Source organism: Phyllobates terribilis, unplaced genomic scaffold, assembly GCF_046119375.1.
Source record: "Phyllobates terribilis strain yellow unplaced genomic scaffold, ASM4611937v1 Scaffold_1__5_contigs__length_1240528914, whole genome shotgun sequence".
NCBI lineage: Eukaryota > Metazoa > Chordata > Amphibia > Anura > Dendrobatidae > Phyllobates > Phyllobates terribilis.
This window is the reverse complement of record NW_027362761.1, coordinates 974,742,775-974,767,382: the sequence shown is the minus strand read 5'-3', so window position 1 is coordinate 974,767,382 and position 24,608 is coordinate 974,742,775. Positions and strand designations below refer to the sequence as shown.

The window sequence follows — 24,608 nt, the reverse complement described above, 5'->3', positions numbered from 1 at the left end:
TCTTCAATATTACGTTACACAGATACACTGCATGCAGTTCTAATATTCAGGCTTAATAACTTGACTAATTCTGTATTTCCTATACACCAATGTAATAACTGTTCTCTTACTGTGTAGTTGGATTTGCCTTTGTACCTCCGCTGCAGCACTGTGGGAACACGAGTATTCCTGGTTTATGTTTCATACCTGATAGATGCCTCTGTTGATGGTAAAGAGATCGTTTGCAGATGTCACAGGGTAAGTTCCTGTAATGTAAAGTAAATGCTTCTTCTCAAATTCAAGACTATATGCTTTTCCCTTGTTAAGGCATAATTCCTTTGTCCACTGTCTTGTTACACTGACTGTCTTAGGATGTTAATAGGACAGATTCTTGTTAGCATGTGCATTAGGAAGCTCTGCAACTATGACTTGGCGAAACCTATATCCTTGGTGTCTCCAGTATTAGATTAGATAGACATGATGGACAGCAGTGAGTGTAGCTTCTTCTTACTTCATCACCCCTTGTATCTCCAGTATTAGATTAGACCTGGTTTACAGCAGTGTGAGCAGCCTCTTCTTACTTCAGGACCCATGATATCTTCAGTATTATATCAGATAGACAGGTTGGACAGCAGTGTGAGTAACCTTTTCTTGTATCCGCATCCCTGGTATCTCCAGTATAGAATTAGAAAGACATGGTGTACAACACTGTGAGCAGCCTCTTCTTTCTTCAGCACCCTTGGTATCTCCAGTATTAGAACAGATAGACGGGATAGACAACAGTGTGAGCAGCCTCTTCTTACAGCAGCACCCCTGGTATCCCCAGTATTAGAACAGATAGATGGGGTAGACAACAATGTGAGCAGCCTCTTCTTACAGCAGCACCCCTGGTATCCCCAGTATTAGAACAGATAGATGGGGTAGACAACAATGTGAGCAGCCTCTTCTTACAGCAGCACCCCTGGTATCCCCAGTATTAGAACAGATAGACGGGATAGACAACAGTGTGAGCAGCCTCTTCTTACAGCAGCACCCCTGGTATCCCCAGTATTATCAGATATACAGGTGCTAAAAATTGCTAATAGTTTATTTATATCAGCAAATTGGTTGAACAAAAGAGAAATCTAAATCAAATAAATATTTGGTGTTGACCACGCTTTGCCTTTACAATAGCATCAATGCATCAGTTCTTCTAGGTACACTTGAACATAGTTTTTGAATTAACTCAGCAGGGAAGTTGTTCTAAACATCTAGGAGAACTAACCACAGATCTTCTCTGGATGCAGTTTTGTATAAATCCTTCTGTCTCTTCATGTAATCCCAGAAAGACTGGATGATGATGAGATCAGGGATTTTTGGAGGCCATATTATCTCTTCCAGGACTCCCTGTACTTCTTTATGCTGAAGATGGTTCTTAATGACATTTTCTGTATATTTGGGGTAGTTGCTCTGGTGTATAATACATTTGGAGCCAATCAGACTCCTTTCAGATGGTAGTAGTTGAGGAACACCATTAATCCTGACCAAATTCCTAACTCCCCAACTCCATTTGCTGTAATGTAGACCCAAACATGCAAGGAACCTCCACCATGCTTCACTGTTGACTACAGACACTTTTTTATTGTTTTATTATTGTCTCCAGCCCTTCAGCAAATGACCTGCCTTCTTTTACAGCCAAATATTTCACCTTTTGACCTCAATCCAGAGCTCCTGCTGCCATTTTTCTGCACCCCAGCTTCTATGTTTTTATGCAGTTGAGTCACTTGGCTTTGTTCCCATGAAGGCCATTTCTGGCCAGACTTTTCTGTACAGTAGATGGGTGTAGCTTTGTTCCTGTGGTTGCGGCCAGTTCTGAGTTGATGATACTGCTAGACATCTTCCAATTTCGAAGTGAAGTAAGCATGAGGTGTCTTTCATTGGCTTCAGTAAGTTTTCTTGCCCGACCACTGCATTCACAGTTCTCAATATTACACAAGTATTGATATTCAGTGGTGAGAAATACAGGCATCATGCAGTACCATCAAGGAGGCAACTGATTGGCTCCAAATCTATTCTGCAGGAGAGCAACGATGTCATTCACAACTATCTTCAGTGAACAGATGAACAAGGAGTCCTGGAAGTGAAGATATCATTTTATTTATTTTTATAGTTTTTTTATATACATTGTGCCCCGTAAATTTCAATGTTACATTATTGTTTCGCAATTTGGTGTCACTTCCAGCACTCACAGAGCACTTTGTATACTGCAATCAGTAAGGCAAGTTGGTAATAAAACTGTCTCTGCCTTCTCTATTGGCAATCTGCAGAGATGTTTAGAATCGTCATGCACGCTTATCTGCGGACCATTCCGAAGTTTTAAATGGGAACTGTACTTTCAACAAACTTTGCATCAATTAGTAGTACAAGCTAACATAAAATCCCTTCCTATTGGCTCCTAATCTTACATTCAACTTTGGAGAAAAAAAACAGCTCAAATCCATCTTGGTCAAGGAAAGACTGACAGCTCAGTGAGGTGTCTGGTTACTTCTCCTATTTCACCCCATAGAGATGGGAAGAGGGGATTAGTGATGAGCAGAGAGTCAGTGTAAGGAATTATATTCATGTTAAAGCTTCTCCAGCAAGTAATTTTTATCACGTCAGAGCTGGATTCACAACTACACTGATCAGTATTGCTGTATATAGTCCATACTGCTGCTGCTTCTGTCTCTGTGCTACCGAAGGGAAAAAGAGCAGGATGAGAAATCCAGAAGAAGGGGACACTAGTGAATATGCAGGATAAAAGGTAGATGGTTACCAGATACAGAGTTATTCTTCTTATGAACACTCATTACATGTTGTTTTGAAAAGTATAGTCTCCGTTAAGTTGTTAGAATTCTGGATGGTTGCCATATTGTCTCTTTATTTCCCTCACAGGATGAGACTGTAACCATTGAGACGGTGTATCCCTTTGATGTTGCGGCAAAGTTCGTCTCTATAAAGGTCTGTATGATTGATAATACACATATGTTACCACACATTAGATGCATTTATTAGTCTTGTTAGAGAAAGGTAATGTTTAACAACATTTTTGCTTATATCTACATAAATTGTAGACTAATGTGAATATTCTGCTGATGTGACTCAAAGAAACCCTCCCATGCACTTTTATTTTTGCCTAAATCTGTGTATATGTACATGTAGTATAGTGTATTAATATATTCACCTATCACCGCCTTCTCCGGTATCCGGAGCTGTTCTGCTCCTCTTCTCAGTGACGTCACTGCTCTTCAGACTCTCCGGGTCACTCTATGCTCTGGGAGAGCCGGAAATATCTTTTTCAATGTTAGTCTATGGAGTCTTGTTCTGATGCCACATACACTTAGTGTAAAAGCCCCTTCCGGGTCCTACAGTGCACAGTGTGACCTGGAGGATCTGCAGAGTCACTGAGAAGAGGAGCAGAACGGTGCTGGATCCCGGAGAAAGCTGTGGTAGGAGAGTATAATAACACACTCGCTCTACATTACATACACACATGTGCAGATTTAGGAAAAAAAAAAGTTTATGGGAGGATTTCTTTAATATCCAGGCAAAATCAAGCAGTCAAGGTATTTGTACATTCTGTGCAGATATAAATCACGACATGTAACATTACCTGATCATTGATTGTTGTATTGTTCTTTAACCAGGTTGTTGTATAAGGCCTGGGCAGCATGGCGACCTTGGTAATGCAACATGAGATCACAACGTCCTGCTGCTTCAGGCTCGACTAATGATGGTGAATGAAGTCACACAGAATTCCAGTAGTTTTCTATTTTTTCCACGGTTGTGTTTTATTGTGGTCATTTACTATTATTTGGGATGTGGCAGCACAGCTTCACAATATTATGTTGCACGGTCACAGGTCACTGAGTACTGAGAATCACTAGCCTAAAGTCATTTTACATTTTCTCTACATCAGGCTTATAGAAGGGATATAAACCCATTATGGGTTCTTGTCTAATAGCAGCTTTGTGCCCTGACAGTTCCAGAACCTAGACCGTGTCTACACTGACATCCCATTTTTATTAATGACGGATATCCTAAGTGCCTCGCCTTGGGCTCTCACCATCATATCCAGCCAACTGCAGCTCTCATCTTCCGTCACCCCTGTGGATCAGCTAGAGTCACATGTGGGAAATGGTAAGTCACCTTTGTGTAACCATCTTTATTTAGAAAGCTCCAGGTCGGCGCCCTTTCTGGGTGTTTAAGGTCCTCTCTATTAGACCAGAGAGAGGACCCATAGAGCATATTTCATTTTAGAGGATGTAGTCTATTGTAGTGAATAGATTGTCCATTGAGTGGTATACAAGTGTGCCGTGGAAAATGAGGTGGGTCTCTGCTGTGGGTTTTTAGAGCAACTCCGTGCCCCTTGCTCAGTCAGCTAGCCAAACATCAACCTGGACAACATTGGAAGATTGAAGGCATTTGTTCCAAATGAATACATGCAAGCTGCCATACCTACCTGAACCCAACCCAAAAGGGGAAAACTACTGTTATTTTTTATTTGATGATAATAAATGCCTGCATTTGTTTTATAGCAATGTTATATTTTGCACATAGGAATCACATAATACACGGCTACCACGGGGGCTCACTGGTTAACACTGCTGCTTTGCAGTGCTGGGGTCCTGGATTCCCACCAAGGACAACATCAACAAGGAGTTTGTATGTTCTCCCCGTGTTTGCGTGGGTTTCCTCCCACACTCCAAATACATACTGATAGGGAATGTAGATTGTGAGCACCAATGGGGACAGTGATGATTATGTGTGTGATGCGCTGCAGAATATGATGCCGCTATATAAGTATGCATAATTAAATAAATAATGACTTTTTGTGTGTGTCGACACCAGTTGTGTTACAGACTGGAGAGAGTGCCAGCGAATGCTTCTGTCTTCATTGTCCACCCATAGCGGACCCTCAAACCGGTGTGGCCACTGGCAGCTATATCATTTCTTGGAAGAGGTAAGAGTAGGTCATAAGGGAAGCATGACTCAGTATGTATTAAAATGTGGCTGTATATTTAGAAAAGGTCTCCTCTCTAATAGATTAGTTACGGATTTACTACACAGCACAGCAGTCTGCAGGATTTGCCCTACATGGTGTAATCATCCACAGATTAATATTTTGTATGCTCACAATTCAGTTCTTGCATAGTACCCATCGGCTGTAAAGTAAAGATATACTTTATACAAACTAAATTGTAAGAGAGAAAAAAATACCCAAAACTTTTCATCTCACCCTTGGTATAATCCAATGCAATGGACAGATCTCATGGGAGAGTGCACGGATGAAGACTTAAAGGAGTTGTCCCACGAACAAAATACATTTTAATTAATAATCTTAGAATGAAAATAACTTCCACAATTGGATGTGGTTAAATAAAATGTTCCTGTTCTGAGATAATCTTATAAATGTGCCCCTGCTGTGTACTGTGTAATGGCTGTGTCTGATCGTGCAGGAACATGGTCTGATCATACCACATCTCCTGGGCAGGGGAGGAAGGAAAAGAGTATACAGACATTACAGCAGGGGATCACAGCTGATTCTTTGAGGTAAAACATTGTTTAAAAACAGTTAGTTAGTTAAATGTTTTACCTCACAAAAATCTGATTTTTTTTTAACCTAAAGTGGCTCAAAAGCCGCCTTGAAATGGGCAGGACGGGGGCTCAGCGGGGGCAGGTCACCACAGCTTGTCAAATTATTTTTTTCCTTTTTCTTACATTTTCTCTGCTTCTTTTAAGGAGTTCGGCTGCCGAAAATGTCCCTGTTGTGAACACAGTGGTTACATTGCCCCATGTTATGGTGGAGAGTATTCCACTCCACATCCACGCAGGTAAGTCAGTGATGTACAATGAGCTTTTTGTAACCTGTCGAAATTAGAATATTTCTGATAGAGGTCCGGTAAATGTCATTGAATGGAGCTCTGAAGAATAGATTTATCTATGGACACTGCTTACAGTATACTTATAGATGTAATCTACATAAAAGCCCAGCAACTATGCAGGCTATCAGCGTTTCCCAACTCGCATAGATGCAGAATGACACCGTGCCAGATTCACTGCAGCTGTAGAGCCCCAAGTCTGAGACCACCGACCCCTATATCCTAGAGATGCTAGTCTGTATATAAGCCACTTGTTGCCCTCCTTCTTACCTGAGCTTTTATATTGCAATATTAGTTACATTCCAAGTTATGTGAGAACCAGAACCAATCAGGTCCTATAAATGTCAGAAAGAAAGGGAACCTTTCACATTGAAAATGTAGTCTATTCTGCAGGGAACATGTTATATATAAAATGGGGAGAAAAGTTTGTGAGAAAAGAGTCAGCATTACTTAATTTCTTGGTTTTAATATATACCCATGTTGGGGTTAGGGGCCTAGTGGACAGTCTCACTCAGTTATTGACCGCTATGCCTGTACATATTTCCGTTAGTCCCTCGTTAGGACCACCCACTGGACTCCTAAGCCTATGGTGCCCAGACATTTAGATCCATAGTTATGCTGTAACGCTATACATTAATCTGCTCAGTGCTCCCTTACCTACATCTGAACGTGGCCTACAAAAGAACCTAAGCTTTATGTCTGCCCTTATAGCAATTCTACTAAATGGGTGTATTGCCTGCTTCTATATTTTAGTCCAACTTTCCAAAATGGGGATTCATATGTAGCCATCGGAGTAGGCTTTTTTTTTTTTTTAATCTAAAAAAAGTTATGACCTTATTAATTGTTAAAGAGTTCACATAGATTAAAATATGTTACAATAACCGCCCTTCGATATAACAATTATATACAGTTACAAGAATGTGAAAGAGCCGAACACTTATAATTGTCTGTATTTACCATGACAACGATGCTTTATCGATTCACCTTGTGCAGATCTGCCATCCTTTGGACGGGTAAGGGAATCTCTGCCTGTCAAGTATCATCTACAGAATAAGACCAATTTGGTTCAGGACATTGAAATTGCAGTGGAGCCAAGTGACGCATTTATGTTTTCTGGACTCAAACAGGTAGTTATATAAAGCCAGGTATTTCCATTGCTTACTTTCTCAGACATGCTTGGTTGTGGGAATTCAAGTTAAAGGGGTATTCTCAAGTTTAAAAGTTGTCCCCTATCCCCTATCCTATTATAGGATTGCTACTTTCAATAGGTGGCGCTATAGAGTTCAAATCCTCTTTTTTTTCTGAAGAGGCAATTTGCATATCTCCTATCCATGGGATAGTAGTTAACTTCACGATCGCTAGGGCCCCCCTATCCTGAGAATCGGGGCTTTGAAGAGCCCTGTATGAATGGAGCTGTGGTCGATCATGCGCACTCATTCATTCTTACTTATGGGAGTACCGAAGACCAGCCGAGTGCAGCGCTCCGCTATCTCCTGCGGCTCCGTTAAGGCTGATCGACTACCGCTCCATACAGAGCTCTGGCTTTTGGGATTGATGGGGGTCCCTGCAACTGGACCTTGGCAGTAGGGAAGTTAACCCCTATCATATGGGTAGGGGAAACTTTTAGACGAGAGAAAACTCCTTTAAAAGCTTAGTAGGCCTTATCTGTGAAACTTCCAAACTTTTTCTGTATTTTTTCTTTTGTTGTAACCTGTGCCTCCTCACCCGCTAGATGCCAACTTGTTGTTTTTTTCCTGCATACACAGATTATCAGAAGTCTATGTGTTTTACGTACACATTGGGAGACTATTATAAGTCATTAAGATTTCAAGTGATGGATGTTTAAAGCCAATAATTTTAAAATGAAGATATCAGCTGCATTCATTGTGAACTGTAAAATGTGCAATTTATTATGACTTTAGTTATCAAGTTTCTCTAGTTCTAAAACCATCACAGATGCATAAAAAATGTTCACAATTCTGGAGAAAGAAGTGCCCTGTTTTCCCAGACGATCCAGGAGTTTCTGGACTGTTAGCAACCCTGCCCCCCTACCTCTATAATCAGCTAGCACGCATGTAAGAAAATACAGCTCAGAAGTTTCCTTCCGCATACATAGTGAACCATGTGAACAATAATAACCCTCTGTGACCACCCACGCCTCTACCGTCCTCAGAACCAGGTTACCCAGAACCAGTTTGTAACTGCGGGATCAGTGTGTCGGCCATTGTTGCTGTGGTTTTGCGCTTGTGGGTGGCGTGGCCTGGAGTCATGGGGACTCGGTCTTGCAGCATGGGTGCTGTGAGGCACCAGGCCGCCCGCCCTGCTGGTGCGTTGTCGCTGTGGCAGTGGTTGGCGCACGGCTCCGCTCCTGTTCAGGTAGGAAATGTTAGGACCCACTATGAGGTTTGCCGTGACGTGGCAATGGGCTTCATACAGTCTGATCACAATGTTAAACTAAGAACCTCATGTTCAGTTATATATATTTTTGCCGAGAGGCATTACATCAATGTATGATTTTTGGAGGTGCGGTCCATGCTCCTTTTTATGCAAAACTATTAATCTGGTTCACATAGATCTGCATAGGAACTGTGGAGGTAAAATATTTTAAAATCAAGAATTATTACAGAGTTGTACTGTAGCAAATAAATAATGGTTGCAACATTGAAAATGGCTGTTTTCTGCTTATTAAAATTTCTACCATTTTGATTTCTGCTTTACACACATTAAATGCTTGTTTTCCCCTATTGCAGATTCGATTACAGATCCTACCTGGCACAGAGCAAGAGATGCTGTATAACTTTTACCCCTTGATGGCAGGATACCAACAGCTTCCATCTCTCAATATCAATGTGCTGAGATTCCCCAACTACACCAGCCACATGCTGAAGCGCTTCTTACCTACTCATGTATTTGTGAAGGTGGGTTCATGTATATTCTGTTCCATAGCAGACAAGTCTTCAGTCCGTGCTTGTGGTTGTCTTATATTGGTCATCACCTGATGCCCACTGGTTGTATCCTTGCTGGACTCATGAATGAGAATGGAAATGTTTTGGCCAAATAGGTTTCAAACCTTCAAAGCCTTTTAACATTTTCTACCATCGTTCCCTCAATCTTGTGCTGCTGGGATCTCAAAGTCCATAAATTCAGTCTTGAACATATAACATCACCAAATGAACTCACAAATTGTTTATTTTGCTTTTTCCTTCAGCCCCAAGGACGTCGCGTGGACGATGACTCCATTGAAGCCGCATGAGAAGGAGAATCTCTGATCTGCATCTGCTCAATCCACATCTAAATTATTTTCTCACTGCAATATATTTTATTGTGTAAAACAAAAAATAAAATGTGTTTTTGAGTATTTGTACCTTGCAGGATATTCCTGGACATCTAATGAAGACCTGGCTTTTATCTATACATTCCAGTACAGGCCAAGATTTCCCTCAGTACAAATGTATAATGTAAGGTATTGATTGGTTAATATCGGTGTAGTCTATGGAAAAGCCGTGAACTAAATACCTTGTGTATCTAGTTATACATCAGTATATTATAACCAGTCCCATACTGTACATCACACACGGCTTGTTGTGGGATCTACAGTATTTAACCTGTGGCGGATATAATGGCTGTATATCTGTATTAAATGGAAACATGTAACCAAACATCTACTTAACAGAGTGAAAGCGTTAAAATTGGCAGCAAATACATAACCTATGCCTCAGGAGCTCGAATAGAGAAGGAAGAAATTTGCTTTTGTGGATACAACAATAAGCTGAGAAGTAAAAGCACATTGATTTACATAGCCAAAATGGAAGCAGTAATGTGTCCGTGAAACCCCTAAGCCCATGAGCTGTTTGCAGGACATCTCATCCTTCACATCATTGCTGAGGATAAAAAGGCTGATGCAGATGCGAGGGGGTGTAAAGCTTCGCTAACGTTGATATCTTCACCCATTCTCCTGTTACTATTTTCACTGATAACACCAAAACTGCTTTATTGGGTCAGAGTTTGGGTTTGGGCAGGTTCACATTGTCCTCTGTAAATCGTATGTAAATAAAGAACCACATGTGATTCTGTGTCACTTGTCCTATTTATTATTGGGTTGTATGTGAACTATTTTTAAAGAGGTTGTCTATTATTTTACATTGATGGCCTACCCGTATCAGGTCGGGGGGGGGTGCGACACCTGGCACTCTCGGGGGGGTGCGACACCTGGCACTCTCGGGGGGGGTGCGACACCTGGCACTCTCGGGGGGGTGCGACACCTGGCACTCTCGGGGGGGTGCGACACCTGGCACTCTCGGGGGGGGTGCGACACCTGGCACTCTCGGGGGGGTGCGACACCTGGCACTCTCGGGGGGGTGCGACACCTGGCACTCTCGGGGGGGTGCGACACCTGGCACTCTCGGGGGGTGCGACACCTGGCACTCTCGGGGGGTGCGACACCTGGCACTCCTGCCGATTTTTAGCTCTTCACAGTGTCTGCGGTGGCTGGTTGTGCTCAAATTTCGGAGCGGAATTCCACAGCTCTGTCATCTGTATAGTGGGCACAGCGGAGAACTGCAGATCTACGCCTATTCATTAGAATAGGGACGGATGTGCAGTATACGGCCCCACCTACCTGATATTGATAACCTACCCCACAGATAGGCCATCAATATAAAGTATTGGACAACCCCTTTAAGCTATTGGAACTGTTTTATCAATTATAGCTAATCGTTATAATCGTGATTTCCTTTCCTGTGATTTTTTTCATACAGATCAAATAATTGAAACACATTTTTGATGTAGATGTCATATTCTATGCACAACTTGCATGTTGGTCGCCAAGTATTCTGTCTGCTGACCAGCCACCTACTGCAAGTTAGCTGCGCCATAGAAAACGGGAGTCGTCTTATCATGTCCGTATAGAGAATCCAGAGTCCGTATAGTGAGGTTCTTCATTTAGAGCTCCCCCACTAAGCCAAAGACGTAAACGGCTACAAGGAGTTGGCTCATGATCTGGGAGATCATCTGGGCATTACACCAGATTTTTACATAGCGAGCAACAATTAGGATTTTTTTTTTAACTTTTATGCCATCTTTTAAAATGATAAAAGATTTAAAGAGAAAGGGATGTAGCTAAAAAGAATAGGAAACTAGATATTAAAGGAAATACACAATTTTTAGAGCAAATTTTTGAGTACATGTACAGCTATGCAGTGCTATAAGGAAGAAAAATACGGTATCTTAAAGGGGTTTTCCTATGAACAAAAGTTAATTTTAATCAATAGATCTTGGAATAATAATAATTTCCACAATTGGATGTGGTTAAATAAAATGTTCCTGTTCTGAGATAATCTTATAAATGTGCCCCTGCTGTGTACTGTGTAATGGCTGTGTCTGACTGTACAGGAACATGGTCTGATCATACCACAGCTCCTGGGCAGGGGAGGAAGGAAAAGAGTATACAGACATTACATCAGGGGATCACAAATGATTCTTTCTTTTGAAGTAAAACATTGTTTAAAAACGGGCAGGGAAATGTTTTACGTCACAAAAAGAATAATTTGTGATCCCCTGCTGTAATGTCTGTATACTTTGTCTTCCCCTGCCCAGGAGATGTGTTACGATCAGACCATGTCCCTGTACGGTCAGACACAGACATTACACAGTACACAGCAGGGGCACATTTATAAGATTATCTCAGCACAGGAACATTTTATTTAACACATCCAATTGTGGAAATTATAATTATTCCAAGATCTATTGATGAAAACCAATTTTTGTTTGTGGGAAAACCCCTTTATATATTCCGTGCATTTTACTAGGCACGTTTAATGTCATTTGAACAATTTAAGAAATTTGGCTCTTAATGTGCAATTATCGTTGACCAACATTTATGCATTTTAAAGTGAATTGCCAGTCCAAAATAAAAATTTTACAATACATGGCAATTGCATAGCCATCATTCCTGATCTCCTACTTTTGAACCAACCTCCTGCCATTTCGTTTACAAAGTAGAGCGTCCATCAAAGTCACAGACCCCTTCCCTCCAATGCCGTCTGATCGGCCAGCACCGAGGCCACAGAAGGGATCTATACAATACAGAGGTCTTCAGAGGAAGGAAGATGCATGTCTGTATCAAAGTCCCCCGTACACAATACATGAAATTCAGCCAAATCCACCCATTATGGGGAGAACAGCCGACCATCTAATGTATATAGGAACCTCCTGAATCACCTGTCAGCTAATTTCAGGGGGAGAGAAGGATCTAACTTGTTAAATTTCAACACCTGTTCCTTTTATTATCCTAAGGCCGCGGCCCCAAGAGAGCACCATATACACATTTGCCACATTTTCATTTTTTTTTGGACTGGTGGGTTGCTTTATATATCTCTTTAAAGTTTTATATAAATATACACAACATACAAAGCAAGAATAAGCTACTGAATTAACACCACAAAATAGTAATAGCATAAGCATGCTGTCTGTGCTATGCCCATAACTACCTGTCAGCACATCTAAAATATTAAATGTATTTATTTATTTTACTCCCTTACATAGCGCTATTAATTCTGCAGCGCTTTACAGACATTATGATCACTGTCCCCATGGGGGCTCACAATCTACATTCCCTATCTGTATGTCTTTGGAGTGTGGGAGGAAACCGGAGAACCCGGAGGAAACCCACCCAAACATGTGGAGAACATACAGACTCCTTGTAGATGTTATGGTATGAAATAAAAATATATACAAAAATCTGCATGTCCCATGTAATAAAAACCTGATCATGTCTGATTTGTACCCTGTACTTAAAAGGGTGCTTAAAAAGAAAATCCCCATATCCACTTGTACCGCTACAAATGAGCCCTCAGATCGCTTCATTACAATGGTGGGACTGTTTTCTAATGGACCTCATTGATATGGGTTCCTCTGGTATTTGTTGGTGTGGTGGTATTTTACAATAGTGTTGTAGACTAAAGTATTTTTCAGCTTAATAACTAGAACTAATAATAATTTTTATATAGCGCCAACATATTCCGCAGCACTTTACAATTAAGTGGGGACATATACAGACAATAAATTCAATACAATTTAAGACAGTTTAAACAGTTACATTAGGAGTGAGGTCCCCGCTTGCAAGCTTACACTCTACAAGGAAATGGGGGACACAATAGGTGAAAAGTGCTTGTTATTTCAGGTCTGGCAATTATCATAAATAGGGATTTTCATATAAAGCTGTATGATCCGGTCATCAGCCTGTATGTTTAAGTGCAATACTCAAGTACCGAGTGCAGTTATCTTGTGCATGGAGGGTGTGGAGACAGATGAAGAGTAGGGAACAGATTCTGAATAGTATTTAGAAGGAGGGAACAGGGGAAAGTTACTTTACTGAGTAGTTAAGGTGGTAGGCTTGTTTAAAGAGATGGGTTTTTAAAGCACGCTAGAAGACATGGGGCTAGGCATCAATCGGATCACCTGGGGTAGTGCAATCCAGAGAACTGGCGCAGCACAAGAGAAGTCTTGGAGACGGAGGTGCGAGGTTCGGATTATGGGGGATGTTAGTCTTAGGTCTTTTGTAGAACGGAGGGCACGTGTAGGGCGATAGGCAGAGATGAGAGAGGAGATATAAGGCAGTGCAGAACTGTGGAGAGCTTTGTGGGTGAGAGCGATGACTTTATATTGTGCCCTGTAGCGGATGGGCAACCAGTGTAATGACTGGCACAAGATGGAGGCATCGGTGAAGCGGCTGGACAGAAATACGACCCTGGCTGCATTTAGGACGGATTGGAGAGGAGAAAGTTTGGTAAGAGGTAGACCGATCAGAAGAGAGTTGCAATAGTCCAGACGAGCATGAATAAGAGGGACAGTAAGAGTTTTAGCAGTTTCAAAGGTGAGAAAAGGTCAGATTCTGGAGATGATTCTAAGATGCAAGTGACAGGAGCAAGTGAGTGATCAGATATGGGGAGTAAAGGAAAGGTTAGTGTCGAATATGACCCCAAGGCAGCGGGCATGCTGCTTGGGAGTTATGGTTGAAGCCTCCAAGGTAATTTTGATGTTAGGTAGAGTTGAGTTAGTAGAGGGGAGAAGCACAAGAAGTTTAGTTTTAGAGAGATTCAGTTTAAGATAAAAGGAGGACATGATGTTAGAGACAGCAGACAGACAATCCTTGGTATTTTGTATTAGGGTAGGGGTGATGTCAGGTGAAGAGGTGCATAGTTGGGTGTCATCGGCATAGAGATGATACTGGAACCCAAATCTGCGGATTGTTTGTCTAATAGGGGCAGTGTATAGAGAGAAGAGGAGGGGGCCTAGGACTGAGCCCTGCAGAACTCCGATAGTAAGGGGAAGAGGAGACGGCAAAAGAAACAGTGAAGGAGCGATCAGAGAGGTAGGAGGAGAACCAGGAGAGAACGGCTTCCTTGAGGCCTATAGAGTGGAACATAGTGAGGAGGAGCTGATGATCCACAGTGTCAAATGCGGTGGAGAGATGCAGGAGAATCAGCAGGGAGCAGTGACCTTTGGATTTGGCTGTTAGTAGATCATTAGAGACTTTAGTGAGGGCAGTTTCAGTGGAGTGTAAGGAGCGGAAACCAGATTGTAGAGGGTTGAGGAGAGAGTTATCTGAGAGATAGCGGATTAGACGGGAGTGGACCAGGCGTTCCAGGAGTTTAGAGATGAAAGGAAGGTTAGAGACAGGTCTGTTGTTAGCAGTGCAGTTCTGGTCCAGGGATGGCTTTTTAAGTAAAGGGGTTATGATGACATGTTTAAACGAGGAGGGAAAGATACCTGAAGAGAGAGAGAGAGGTTAAACATGTTAGTCAGGTGAGTGGTGACCACCGGTGAGAGAGACTGCAGGAGATGTGAAGGAATGGGGTCACTGTTGCAGGTTGTAGGTCGAGAAGAAATGAGGAGCTGGGTAACTTCTTTTGTAACAGGCTCAAAGATGGCAAGTGAGCTTGAAGTGCGGCAGGGAAGGGGATCCAGGCACTGAGGAGATTGGGCTGAGATGTCCTGATGGATGTGGTTGATTTTTTCTAGGAAATAAGTGGCCAGATCCTCCCCGCTGAGGTTGGTGGTGTGGGTCTGTGCTTTAGGGCTCAGGAGGGAGTTTAAGGTTTCAAAAAGTCGTTTTGGATTGTTGGACAGTAAAGACAGGTGGTGAAGTAGGATTGTTTGGCCAGATGAAGGGCAGAGTTAAAGGTTTTGAGCATGAATTTATAGTGGATGAAGTCCTCTGCCAAAAGAGATTTTCTCCACTGCCGATCAGCACACCTTGAGCAACGCTGAAGAAAGCGTGTTTGCATTGTGTGCCAAGGCTGCCGTTGTCTGTCGGGTCTTTCTACGTGTAGAAGGTGCTGCTTCATATAGGACACTCTTCAGTGTATTATTGTAGTGTGACAATGCTAAGTCTGGAGAGGAGAGGGAGGAGATGGGGCTAAAGATGTGTGGAGATTGTCCATAAGCTGCTGGGTATTAATGGTACGTGTATTCCTATAAGTGTGGTAAGTGGGGGTGTCCGAGGAGACGGTTCTTGACAGAGAAGGAAAGAAGGTTGTGGTCCGAGAGTGGGAGAGGGGAGTTAGTAAAGTCATGCAGCGAGCAGAAATCGGTGAAAACCAGGTCCAGAGTATTCCCATCTTCATGCATAGGAGAATTAGTAAACTGTGAGAGGCCGAATGAGGAGGTTAGAGAAAGTAGATGAGAGGCAGATTGGGAGAGGGGATATTAAAGTCTCCCAAGATGATGTTGGGGATGTCACAGGATAGAAACTAGTGACTGAAAGAAAATGTGAACAGAGCCTTATTGTATCATATACTACAGTATACCTCTATTTTATATGAATGCCACTGTTTTTTTTTGTTTGTTTTTTACATAAATATGCATCAAATGCATTATGAAGGTGTCCCGAAGAAAATGTTCTTTATTTCTCCCTGTTCAGAGAGGTGGACTGTTTTCCTTTGCTGTAAATCTCCCGTTTAGGAAGGACTACAAGTTCTCAATTGGCTTTAGGTCAGGAGTGGAAGAGGCCATGTTTTTATTCATTAATCTTTAAGGCCTTTACTGGCGGCCAAGCAGTGGAGTACTTCGATGCATGTGATGCAGCATTGTCCTGCACAATAATTAAGGTGTTCTAGAAAGATGCAGACTTTTTCCTGTACAGCTGCTTGAAGAAAATGTCTTCTAAAGACTGGCAGTAGGGTTGGGAGTTGATTTTCAGTCCATCTTCAACTCAAAAAGTTCCAACTAGCTCATCTTTAATAATACTAGCCCATAGCAGTACCCCACCTCCACCTTTCTGGCATCTGAGTTGAAGTGGAGGTCAATGCCCATTACTAATCCAGCCACATGTCCATCAATCTGGTCCTTCAACAGTCTGGCTCATCTCATCAGCCCATAAACCTTTGAAAAATCTGTCTTCAGATATTTCTTGACCCAGCCTTGACACTTCCACTTTTGTGTTTTGTTCAGTGGTGGTCGGGTCCAGCCTCCTTACCTCGGCCATGTGTCTAATCACTGAACACCTTGTACTTCTTGGCCTCCAGGGAGGTTGCAGTTCTGGAATATGACAGCTCTGGGGGATAATGAGTTCCTGATCGCTTCACGTTTGATTCTTCTCAAATGTTTTGAAGTTAATGTGCGGCTTTTTTCCTCAACACTTATTTTTTTTTACTATTTATAATAAAACTTTTGATGGTTCTGTGATTATGCTCCAATATCTTAGCAACTTCCAGAGTGCTGCATCCCTCTATAACAGGGTTCCCCAACTTCAGTCCTCAAGGTCCACCAACTGGCCATGTTTTCAGGATTTCCTTAGTATTTCCCAGGTGATAATTCCATCACCTGCACTGGCAATAATTCCATCACCTGAGCAATACTAAGGAAATCCTGAAAACATGGCCTGTTGGTGGACCTTGAGGACTGGAATTGGGGAACTCTGCTCTATAAGACTTGTAACAATTTTTGACTTTTCACAGTCAGTTAAATCTCTTTTTTTGTCCCATTTTGCCTGAGGAAAACAAGCTGCCTAATAATTCTGCACATCTTGATAAAGGCTATTGTATCTTCACCTCATTACACAAATACACATCACCTGATCTGCTTCATCCAACAAGGATTCAAGTTTATACCGCTTGGAGTTGGAAAATCTACATAAAAATTATGATATGATCAAAATAATCACCTAATACTTCTGCACACCATGCCATTTAGAGCTGTGGTTTTCACTGGGATATAATGTTTGGTTATTGTTATTTACTGTATGTAGTAATTATTAGGGCTTGTTCAGGCTACGTTCCCACGATGAGTTTTTGGTGAGTTTTTACTCCATCTTAAGCCTATCTTACTTAATGGGTGCAGAAATGCTGCAGAAAATCTGCAACATCAAAAGCTCATCGTGGTAACATAGCCTCACAAGTTGCGTTTTTGCTGCAAAAAAAAGCAGGGTTTTACTGTCCCAGCAAAGTGAATTAGATTTCTGAAATCACATTTGCTCATGTTGCTTATTCTTTCCTTCAAGATTTGAAGCTGTTTCATTTCTGTAGTATGTCAATTTGTTTTTGTACCATTTTTCACCCATTTAAATTAATGGGGGGGACATACAAAATACACATCAAAAACACGCATATTTTACACAGCACTCTACTTCCAACGAAAAATCTGCTGGAAATACTGACTATGTGCACATAGCCTTACAGTGGCATTGTGATCAGCATGGCGCACCCACAGCCTCCCTTTATGAAAAACAGAAGGAACAGTAAATCCTGCCAACTGCCTGGCAGAACGGAGAAGGCACATAGTGCTGATGGATGTTGTCTGCCCTCACCAGAGTAATAATAGCTTTGTCTAATGCGGGGATAAACCTTTCTGTAAACCATTGTCTGGCCGAGATTAGTGAAAGGATCAAACATTGACCAAAATATTGATCCTATCTTTGGATGTTGTAATGTATTTGGAATCCTGTGAGGAGTTATCGCGGTGTGTTACCACAAGTGTTAATATCATGGATTGCACAACTTTCCATGAGTATGCATGCCAAGAGATAGATGGAATGGGCAAACACTCATTTCTCGTTCGTCTTATTGGGGGACACAAAACCATGGGATAGTATGCTGCCACCTGGAGGCTGACACTATTATTGCAATTAAATAAAATTGGCTCCTCTCCAGCAGACTAGACCCTGCCTGCTGGAGCCAGGCTTCCTCAGTTTAGTGTAGTGTCAGTTGGAGGCAAGGTCTGTCTCAGACCTGTCTTGGGTTGGGCGCTATCCACTTTTTTTTGTTTTTCAGATGGATGTCTCAGGTTAACAGTGTAAGCCACAGCCCCACTATCAGTATTTGGTCAGTATTCGGTCAGTATTTTTTCTCAGGAGTGGGAGCCAAAACCAGGAGTAAATGATAAATGCAGAATTGGTGCATTTGTTTCTATTATACCTTTTCTCTGATTTTCCTCATCTGGTTTTGGCTCCCACTCCTGAGAAAAAATACTGACTGAATACTGACCAAATACTGATAGTGGGGCCGTGGCCTTTTTGTGCACTCTGTTTCACCCACGTAGCGACTGAGAGTACAGGCTGTAATTGTTCAGTCCGTATCCTCTGTGCAGGTACTGGGGCGGAGGTCAGTAAGCCAACTAGCTCTTGCCACCGCCCTGCATAGCCGTGTATGTAGAGCAGAAGATAAAAGGATACAGAGCTTCAGGATAGGTAAGTATATCCCTGGCGTCAGCCCCTCACCCCTCATCCCATTTTACCCCCTCTCTCGCCTTCCTCTATGAACCTAGGGTGGTGGTTACCAGACGCTGGGCAGGTCCTGCAGCTGGGGGTCCTACTTGCTAAGCTGGTCCCTCAGTAGGTCAGGGGTAGACTGGTGGGGGTGGGCCATCGCAGTGGCTGTGTCTGGATTGCTGTAGTGGGGGTGCAGTCCTACCGAGTGGCATGGCAGTGGGAACCCTTGGCCATTTTGCAGGTGGGAGGTTTAGGCCAATCACTGGGTTGGATGTTTCCCGCCAATCGGTGGCCATGTTCTTCCCAAACTATCAGCCGCCCCTCTGGCTCTGCCCCTTCCTCTTCTTGGCTTCGTTGTGTCACTATGAGGTGGTGTGAAGCACAGAAGCACCTTAGTGTCTTCCTCCTTGTGGGTAGGGGTACAGATTCCTGCACCATGGATGTGGTAGGCTGTTGGCTACTGGGGGCTGATTCTAGGCACGTGACTCCATAACAGTTTTTTTGTGTCACTGTTTAGTGGAGTCTTCTATTTTTTTTTCTGTCTTTTCTCTATCACTCATAATGTCCAGAGAGAACCGTGCATGACCATTATTGAAGACTACACTTGTCACTTATTATGCTTGTGTGACTTGTAATAGTAAGTTTTACACTGGTCAGTCTGTGGCCTATTGTACCATCTATACCCATCCTGCTTCCTTGCTGGTTGCCACACAGGGGACCTTTACGACAGCTGAGCAGAATGTGGCCCCTCCTGCCTGGGTTCATGATTTAGCTTCATCTGTAGCCGAACTAACAAGGGTGGCCAGGACGTTGGCTACTGTTGTAGAATGACTGCCGGTGACTACTGCCACCTTGGGAGCTCCGATCTCCGCTGTGAGTGGGTCGGATCCTCCAGCCACCCTGTACCAACATGGCCAGTCATGAAAGCTGTCCAGACTGCCACGGGATACTTCCTCATCCTGGTCACCTTCATAGGGGAGGCGCCGAGATTCCTTTTCCACTTCCCAGGGGATTTACTTCCCCCAGCACTCAGAGTCCCGTTCTAGTTCATAATCTGTCGTGCGTCTAAGGGAAACCTAAGGGAAATGATGGATAGTTTGGTGTCAGCAGTGGACACCTCTCTGGAAGTGACAGCTGCGCGCCCCCTCCCATTACTGAAACAGATCTCTTTAAGAGGGGTAAGTGTGTGGCTAGTTCCTTTTCTAACCATGTGGAGTTTACAGAGGTGTTGAAGAAGGCATGGGAACACCCAGACAAACTCTTTCAGAACCATAGCCATATGGGGAGGTGTTATATCCCTTCCCAGCAGAGCTGGTGGCAGCTTGGTCTACTCCACCGATGGTAGATACACGGGTATCTCTCTTATCTAAAGTGACCAAAAAAATCTTTAACTGGTCTACCTTTCCAAGGGTCTCACTTATTAGACAAGATCATTTCAGACGCAACTGGCAGTATCCAGGGCCAGCCATCCCTTTCAGAGGTGTGGGACCTTGCAGGTCCGTCCGTTTACAGAGACACCCGCTGGACGCCCCTCTGGGTCTTTAGCAAGGCCCTCTGGGTCCAGAGGTGGTAGGAGGGTCGATGCTTGACAGGCAGCTCAAACTCTGGGTTTCTTCCTGGGCAGGTGGCCGCCTCCTCCTTTTTCAGGAGGCATGGCTGGGGGAAGTCGGGGATCTTTGGGTCAGAGAGGTCATCTCTTCGGGTTACAGAACAGAGTTCACCACTCTAACTCACAATCGTTTCTTTCACTCTCCCTCAGGGGTCTCCCAGCTTAAGAGCCAGTTTTGTCTAGGCGATAACCTCCCTGCTTTAAGCAGGGGTGATTTTAAGTGTCCCCACTTCAGAGCGCCTCAAGGGGTTTTGTTCAAACCTATTCACTATCCCCAAATAAGGTGGCTCGGTGTGTCCTATTTTAGATTTAAGGCACGTGAACAGATGGGTTCGGCTTCGTTACTTTAGGAAATAGTCGCTCCGGTCAGTGGTCACATCCATGGAAACCAGAGAGTTTCTTTCTTCAGTAGATATTAGAGATGCTTATTTATATGAGCCAATTTTTCCGGCCCATCAGCGATTTGTTCACTTTGTGGTCATTTAGGATCACGATCAGTTCAGGACTCTCACATTCAGGCTGGCCACAGCTCCCAGGGCATGTACAAAGATACTGGCCCCGATTATGGCATTTTTTACGGTCCAGGGGAAAATAATTATTCTCTATCTGGACGAAATTCTTGTCAAAGCGTCATCCTTTGCACAAAATCTAGAGAGACTACAGATCATCATTCAGACCCTGGAGCGATTCGGTTGGATTGTCAACAGGACAAAGTCTGTTTTAGTTCCAACACAGCGGCTACCATTTCTGGGAATGGTGCTCAACACCGTTCAGTCATCAGTATTTCTGCCAGAGGAGAAGAGATTATCTCTCCTGTCTTCCATCAGGACTTTAAAACGACCGACAAACATTCCCTTCTAGCATGAGGGTCCTGGGAAAGATGTTTGCGACGATTAAGGTGGTACCTTTTGCTCAATTTCAGTCAAGGCCTTTACAGAACATGCTCCTAACCTCTTGGGACAGATGAATACAGTCCCTTGATCAGGCCTACTCGTCTTCCCCTTCGCTGTCGCCAGTATCTCAGGTGGTGGTTGACGTCACCCCTGATAACTCGAGGTCACTCTTTTCGTCCACGTTGGCACCTACTCCAGGGGTTTCCGATCAGAGTTCAATCAGACAATGCTATGGCTGTGGCCTACATCAATCGCCAAGGGGGCACACGAAGCCCATGAGCCATGGCAGAAGTCACAGTCATTCTGGAGTGAGCAGAGGATTAGGTTCCTCTAATCTTTGCAGTTCATATACCAGGGGTAGACAACTGGGACGTGGACATTTTAAGTCACAAGCAGCTACAAGCAGGAGAGTGGGCTCTTCACTCAGAAGTATTCAGGCAGATCTCTCGGCGGTTGGGTACAGTGGATGTAGATCTATCGCCATCCAGACTGAATCACAAGGTGCCGACATTTGTGACAAGGTCCCAGGACCCCCAGTCAATTTCAGTCGACGTTCATTTTAAAAATTGGCTGTGTCTGACCGTGTACGGAACATACCAGAGCTCCTGAGCAGGGGAGGAAGCAAAAGAGTATACAGTCATTACAGCAGGGGATCGCAGAGGATTCATTTTGTTTAGATAAAACATTTGATTGCCTGTTTTTAAACAATATTTTACCTCACAGAATGAATCCTCTACCATCCCCTGCTGTAATGTCTGTATACTCTTTTGCTTCCTCCCCTGCTCAGGAGCTGTGGTATGTTCCGTACACGGTCAGACACAGACAATTTTTAAAATGCTCTTTTGTTCGTGGGAAAACCCTTTTAAGGCTGGTTCTGGCTTTTGTACCGAAGGTGGTTTAGAGTTTTCACCTTAATGAAGATATTATTTTACCTTTCTTTTGTCCGTCACCATCTTATCCTAGGGAGAAGGCTCTGCAAAGCTTGGCTGTTGTTAGAGCCGTAAGATATTATTTATCAGCTACTGCCTCATTTAGGCGTTCTGATTCCTTGTTTGTTATACCAGAGGGCCCTTGTAAGGGTTAGGCCACTTCTAAAGCAACCATTGCCCGCTGGATCAAGTCTGCTATTATCCAGGCTTATAAGGCTAAGGCGAGGATGGCCCCATTTAGGATTAGGGTGCACTCTGCGCGGGCGGTGGGAGGTTCCTGGGCAGTGTGTCATCAGGCATTGGCTTTGGAGTTCTGTAAAGCAGCATACTTTTTCTAAGTTTTACAGGGTGCACACTTTTTTTCCTCGGCAGATGGAAGCATTGGTAGGAAGATACTGCAGGCTGCAACAGCCCAGACTTCCGCTTAACTTATGGTGGAAGACCAGGTGGTAACGGTATGAGGTTTAATACTTTCTCACCCTAGGGACGGCTTTTGGACATCTAATGTTCTGTGTCCCCCAATAAGACGAACGAGAAAAATAGATTTTTTTACTTACCGTAAAATCTGTTTCATTGGGGAACACAGCTCCCTCACTTGATTGCCCGGTTGGGCGTACAGTTATGTTTCTTCTTGCTTTAATTCTTTTCTGTTCTCCTCCTATTGCTTTCTCACAAAAATGAGGAAGCCTGGTTCCACAGGCCGGGTATAGTCTGCTGGGGAGGAGCCATTTTTATTTAATTGCAATAATAGTGTCAGCCCCAGGTAGCAGCACACTATTCCATGGTTCTGTGTCCCCCAGTGAAGACTACGAGAAACAGATTTTACAGTAACTATGGGCCATATGAAGACTTCTTGCTCCTAGGTTGGTGTTGCCATGTTTTCTATGAGATAGGAGCGTAGCTTTTAGAAATGCAAAGATAATTGCATTAATAATAATAATAATAATTTTTATTTATATAGCACCAACATATTCCGCAGCACTTTACAATTAAACGGGGACATGTACAGACAATAAATTTAATACAAGGTGAGACTGTTTAACAGTTACATTAGGAGTGAGGTCCCTGCTCACAAGCGTACATTCTACAAGGAAATGGGGGGACACAATAGGTGGAAAGTGCTTGTTATTTCAGGTCTGGCAATTATAATAAGTCGGGATTATAATATAAAGCTGTATGATCCGGTCATCAGCCTGTATGTTCAAGTGCAATACTCAATTACCGAGTGCAGTTATCGTGTACATGGAGGGTGTAGAAACAGATGAACAGTAGGGGGCAGATTCTGAATAGTATTTAGGAGGGAACAGGGGAAAGTTAGTTAACTTGGTATTTGAGGTGGTAGGCTTGTTTAAAGAGATGGGTTTTTAAAGGGCGCTTGAAGACATCGGGGCTAGGCATTAATCGGATCGTCTGGGGTAGAGCATTCCAGAGAACTGGCGCAGCACGAGAGAAGTCTTGGAGACGGAGGTGCGAAGTTAGGATTATGGGGGATGTTAGTCTTAGGTCATTTGTGGAACGGAGGGCACGTGTAGGACGATAGACTGAGATGAGAGAGGAGATATAAGGTGGTGCAGAACTGTGGAGAGCATTGGAGTCTGATAGGGTCAAAATGTCCCTTTGCCACCTAATCCTAAGGCCACATGCACACATAGAGTATTTGAGTTTTTTCCCTCAGTATTTGTAAGCCAAAACCAGTAGTGGAACAATCAGAAGAAAAGTATAATAGAAACACGTCTCCACTTTTGTATTTATCACCCACTCCGGATTTGGCTTACAGATAGTGAGGGAAAAAACTCACCAAATAATGAACGTGTGAACGTGGCCTAACAAGACACCAGTAGCTGGAGGTGCTGTTCATTAGGACCAGGAGTCTTAGGCCATGTGCACACGTTCAGTATTTGGTCAATATTTTACATCAGTATTTGCAAGCAAAACAAGGAGTGGAAAAAAACAGAGGAAAAGTATAAGAGAAACATGTCACCACTTAAATATTTTTCTTATTTTGGCTTACAAACACTGAGGTAAAAACTCACCAAATACTCAACGTGTGCACGTGGCCTTGAGGTGTAAAGAAGGAGAATGCTGAAATTTGATAAGATACAGAGAAAGCAGAAATGTGTCCCCACCTATTGTTAATTGTTTGATTCCTCTGGCAAAATTTAAAAGGATCAACCTTACTATATCACATTTTTAACAAGTGGGGAGGCCTATGAACTGGGGCCCAACAGTGCAAATAATATCTTCTACAGCCAGGGCCGCCATCAGGGCATTACTGCCCTTACTGCTGTATGGGGCCCGGTGACCAGATCCAAAAGGGATCCAAGCTCACAGCCCAGGGCCCCCTCCCTTTGTTTATGCTTACTGGGCCCTTAGGGACAGCAGCTCGGCGCATGATGCACCCGGCGGACGGAAATGAGCACTGTACCTTTAATCCGTGGCTGGGTGCATCACGGTCCTGTGACACGCTGCGCACTCATCTTCAATCAGGAGCAGAGCAGCAGCATGCCACATGTGTTGCGGGGACGGTGGCCGGCAGTAAGTGTGTGTGTGCGTGCGCGGTGAGTTGCATTGCTGAGGGGACGCTGATGGAGT

General features: G+C 43.3%; 1 protein-coding gene across 1 annotated transcript in view; it reads left to right on the top strand.

Annotated features, from left to right (window-relative positions):
• TRAPPC11 (trafficking protein particle complex subunit 11) overlaps positions 1–9,947 on the top strand; it is a 55,741-nt gene extending 45,794 nt beyond the window's left edge. The window contains exons 23-30 of the mRNA XM_073642812.1: positions 118–237; positions 2,893–2,958; positions 3,981–4,137; positions 4,849–4,960; positions 5,740–5,831; positions 6,873–7,006; positions 8,630–8,797; positions 9,088–9,947. Of these exons, the coding sequence (XP_073498913.1) occupies positions 118–237; positions 2,893–2,958; positions 3,981–4,137; positions 4,849–4,960; positions 5,740–5,831; positions 6,873–7,006; positions 8,630–8,797; positions 9,088–9,132 (894 nt within the window). The 3' untranslated portion in view covers positions 9,133–9,947. The remainder of the gene's footprint in view (positions 1–117; positions 238–2,892; positions 2,959–3,980; positions 4,138–4,848; positions 4,961–5,739; positions 5,832–6,872; positions 7,007–8,629; positions 8,798–9,087) is intronic.
• The last annotated feature ends 14,661 nt before the right edge of the window (positions 9,948–24,608 follow it).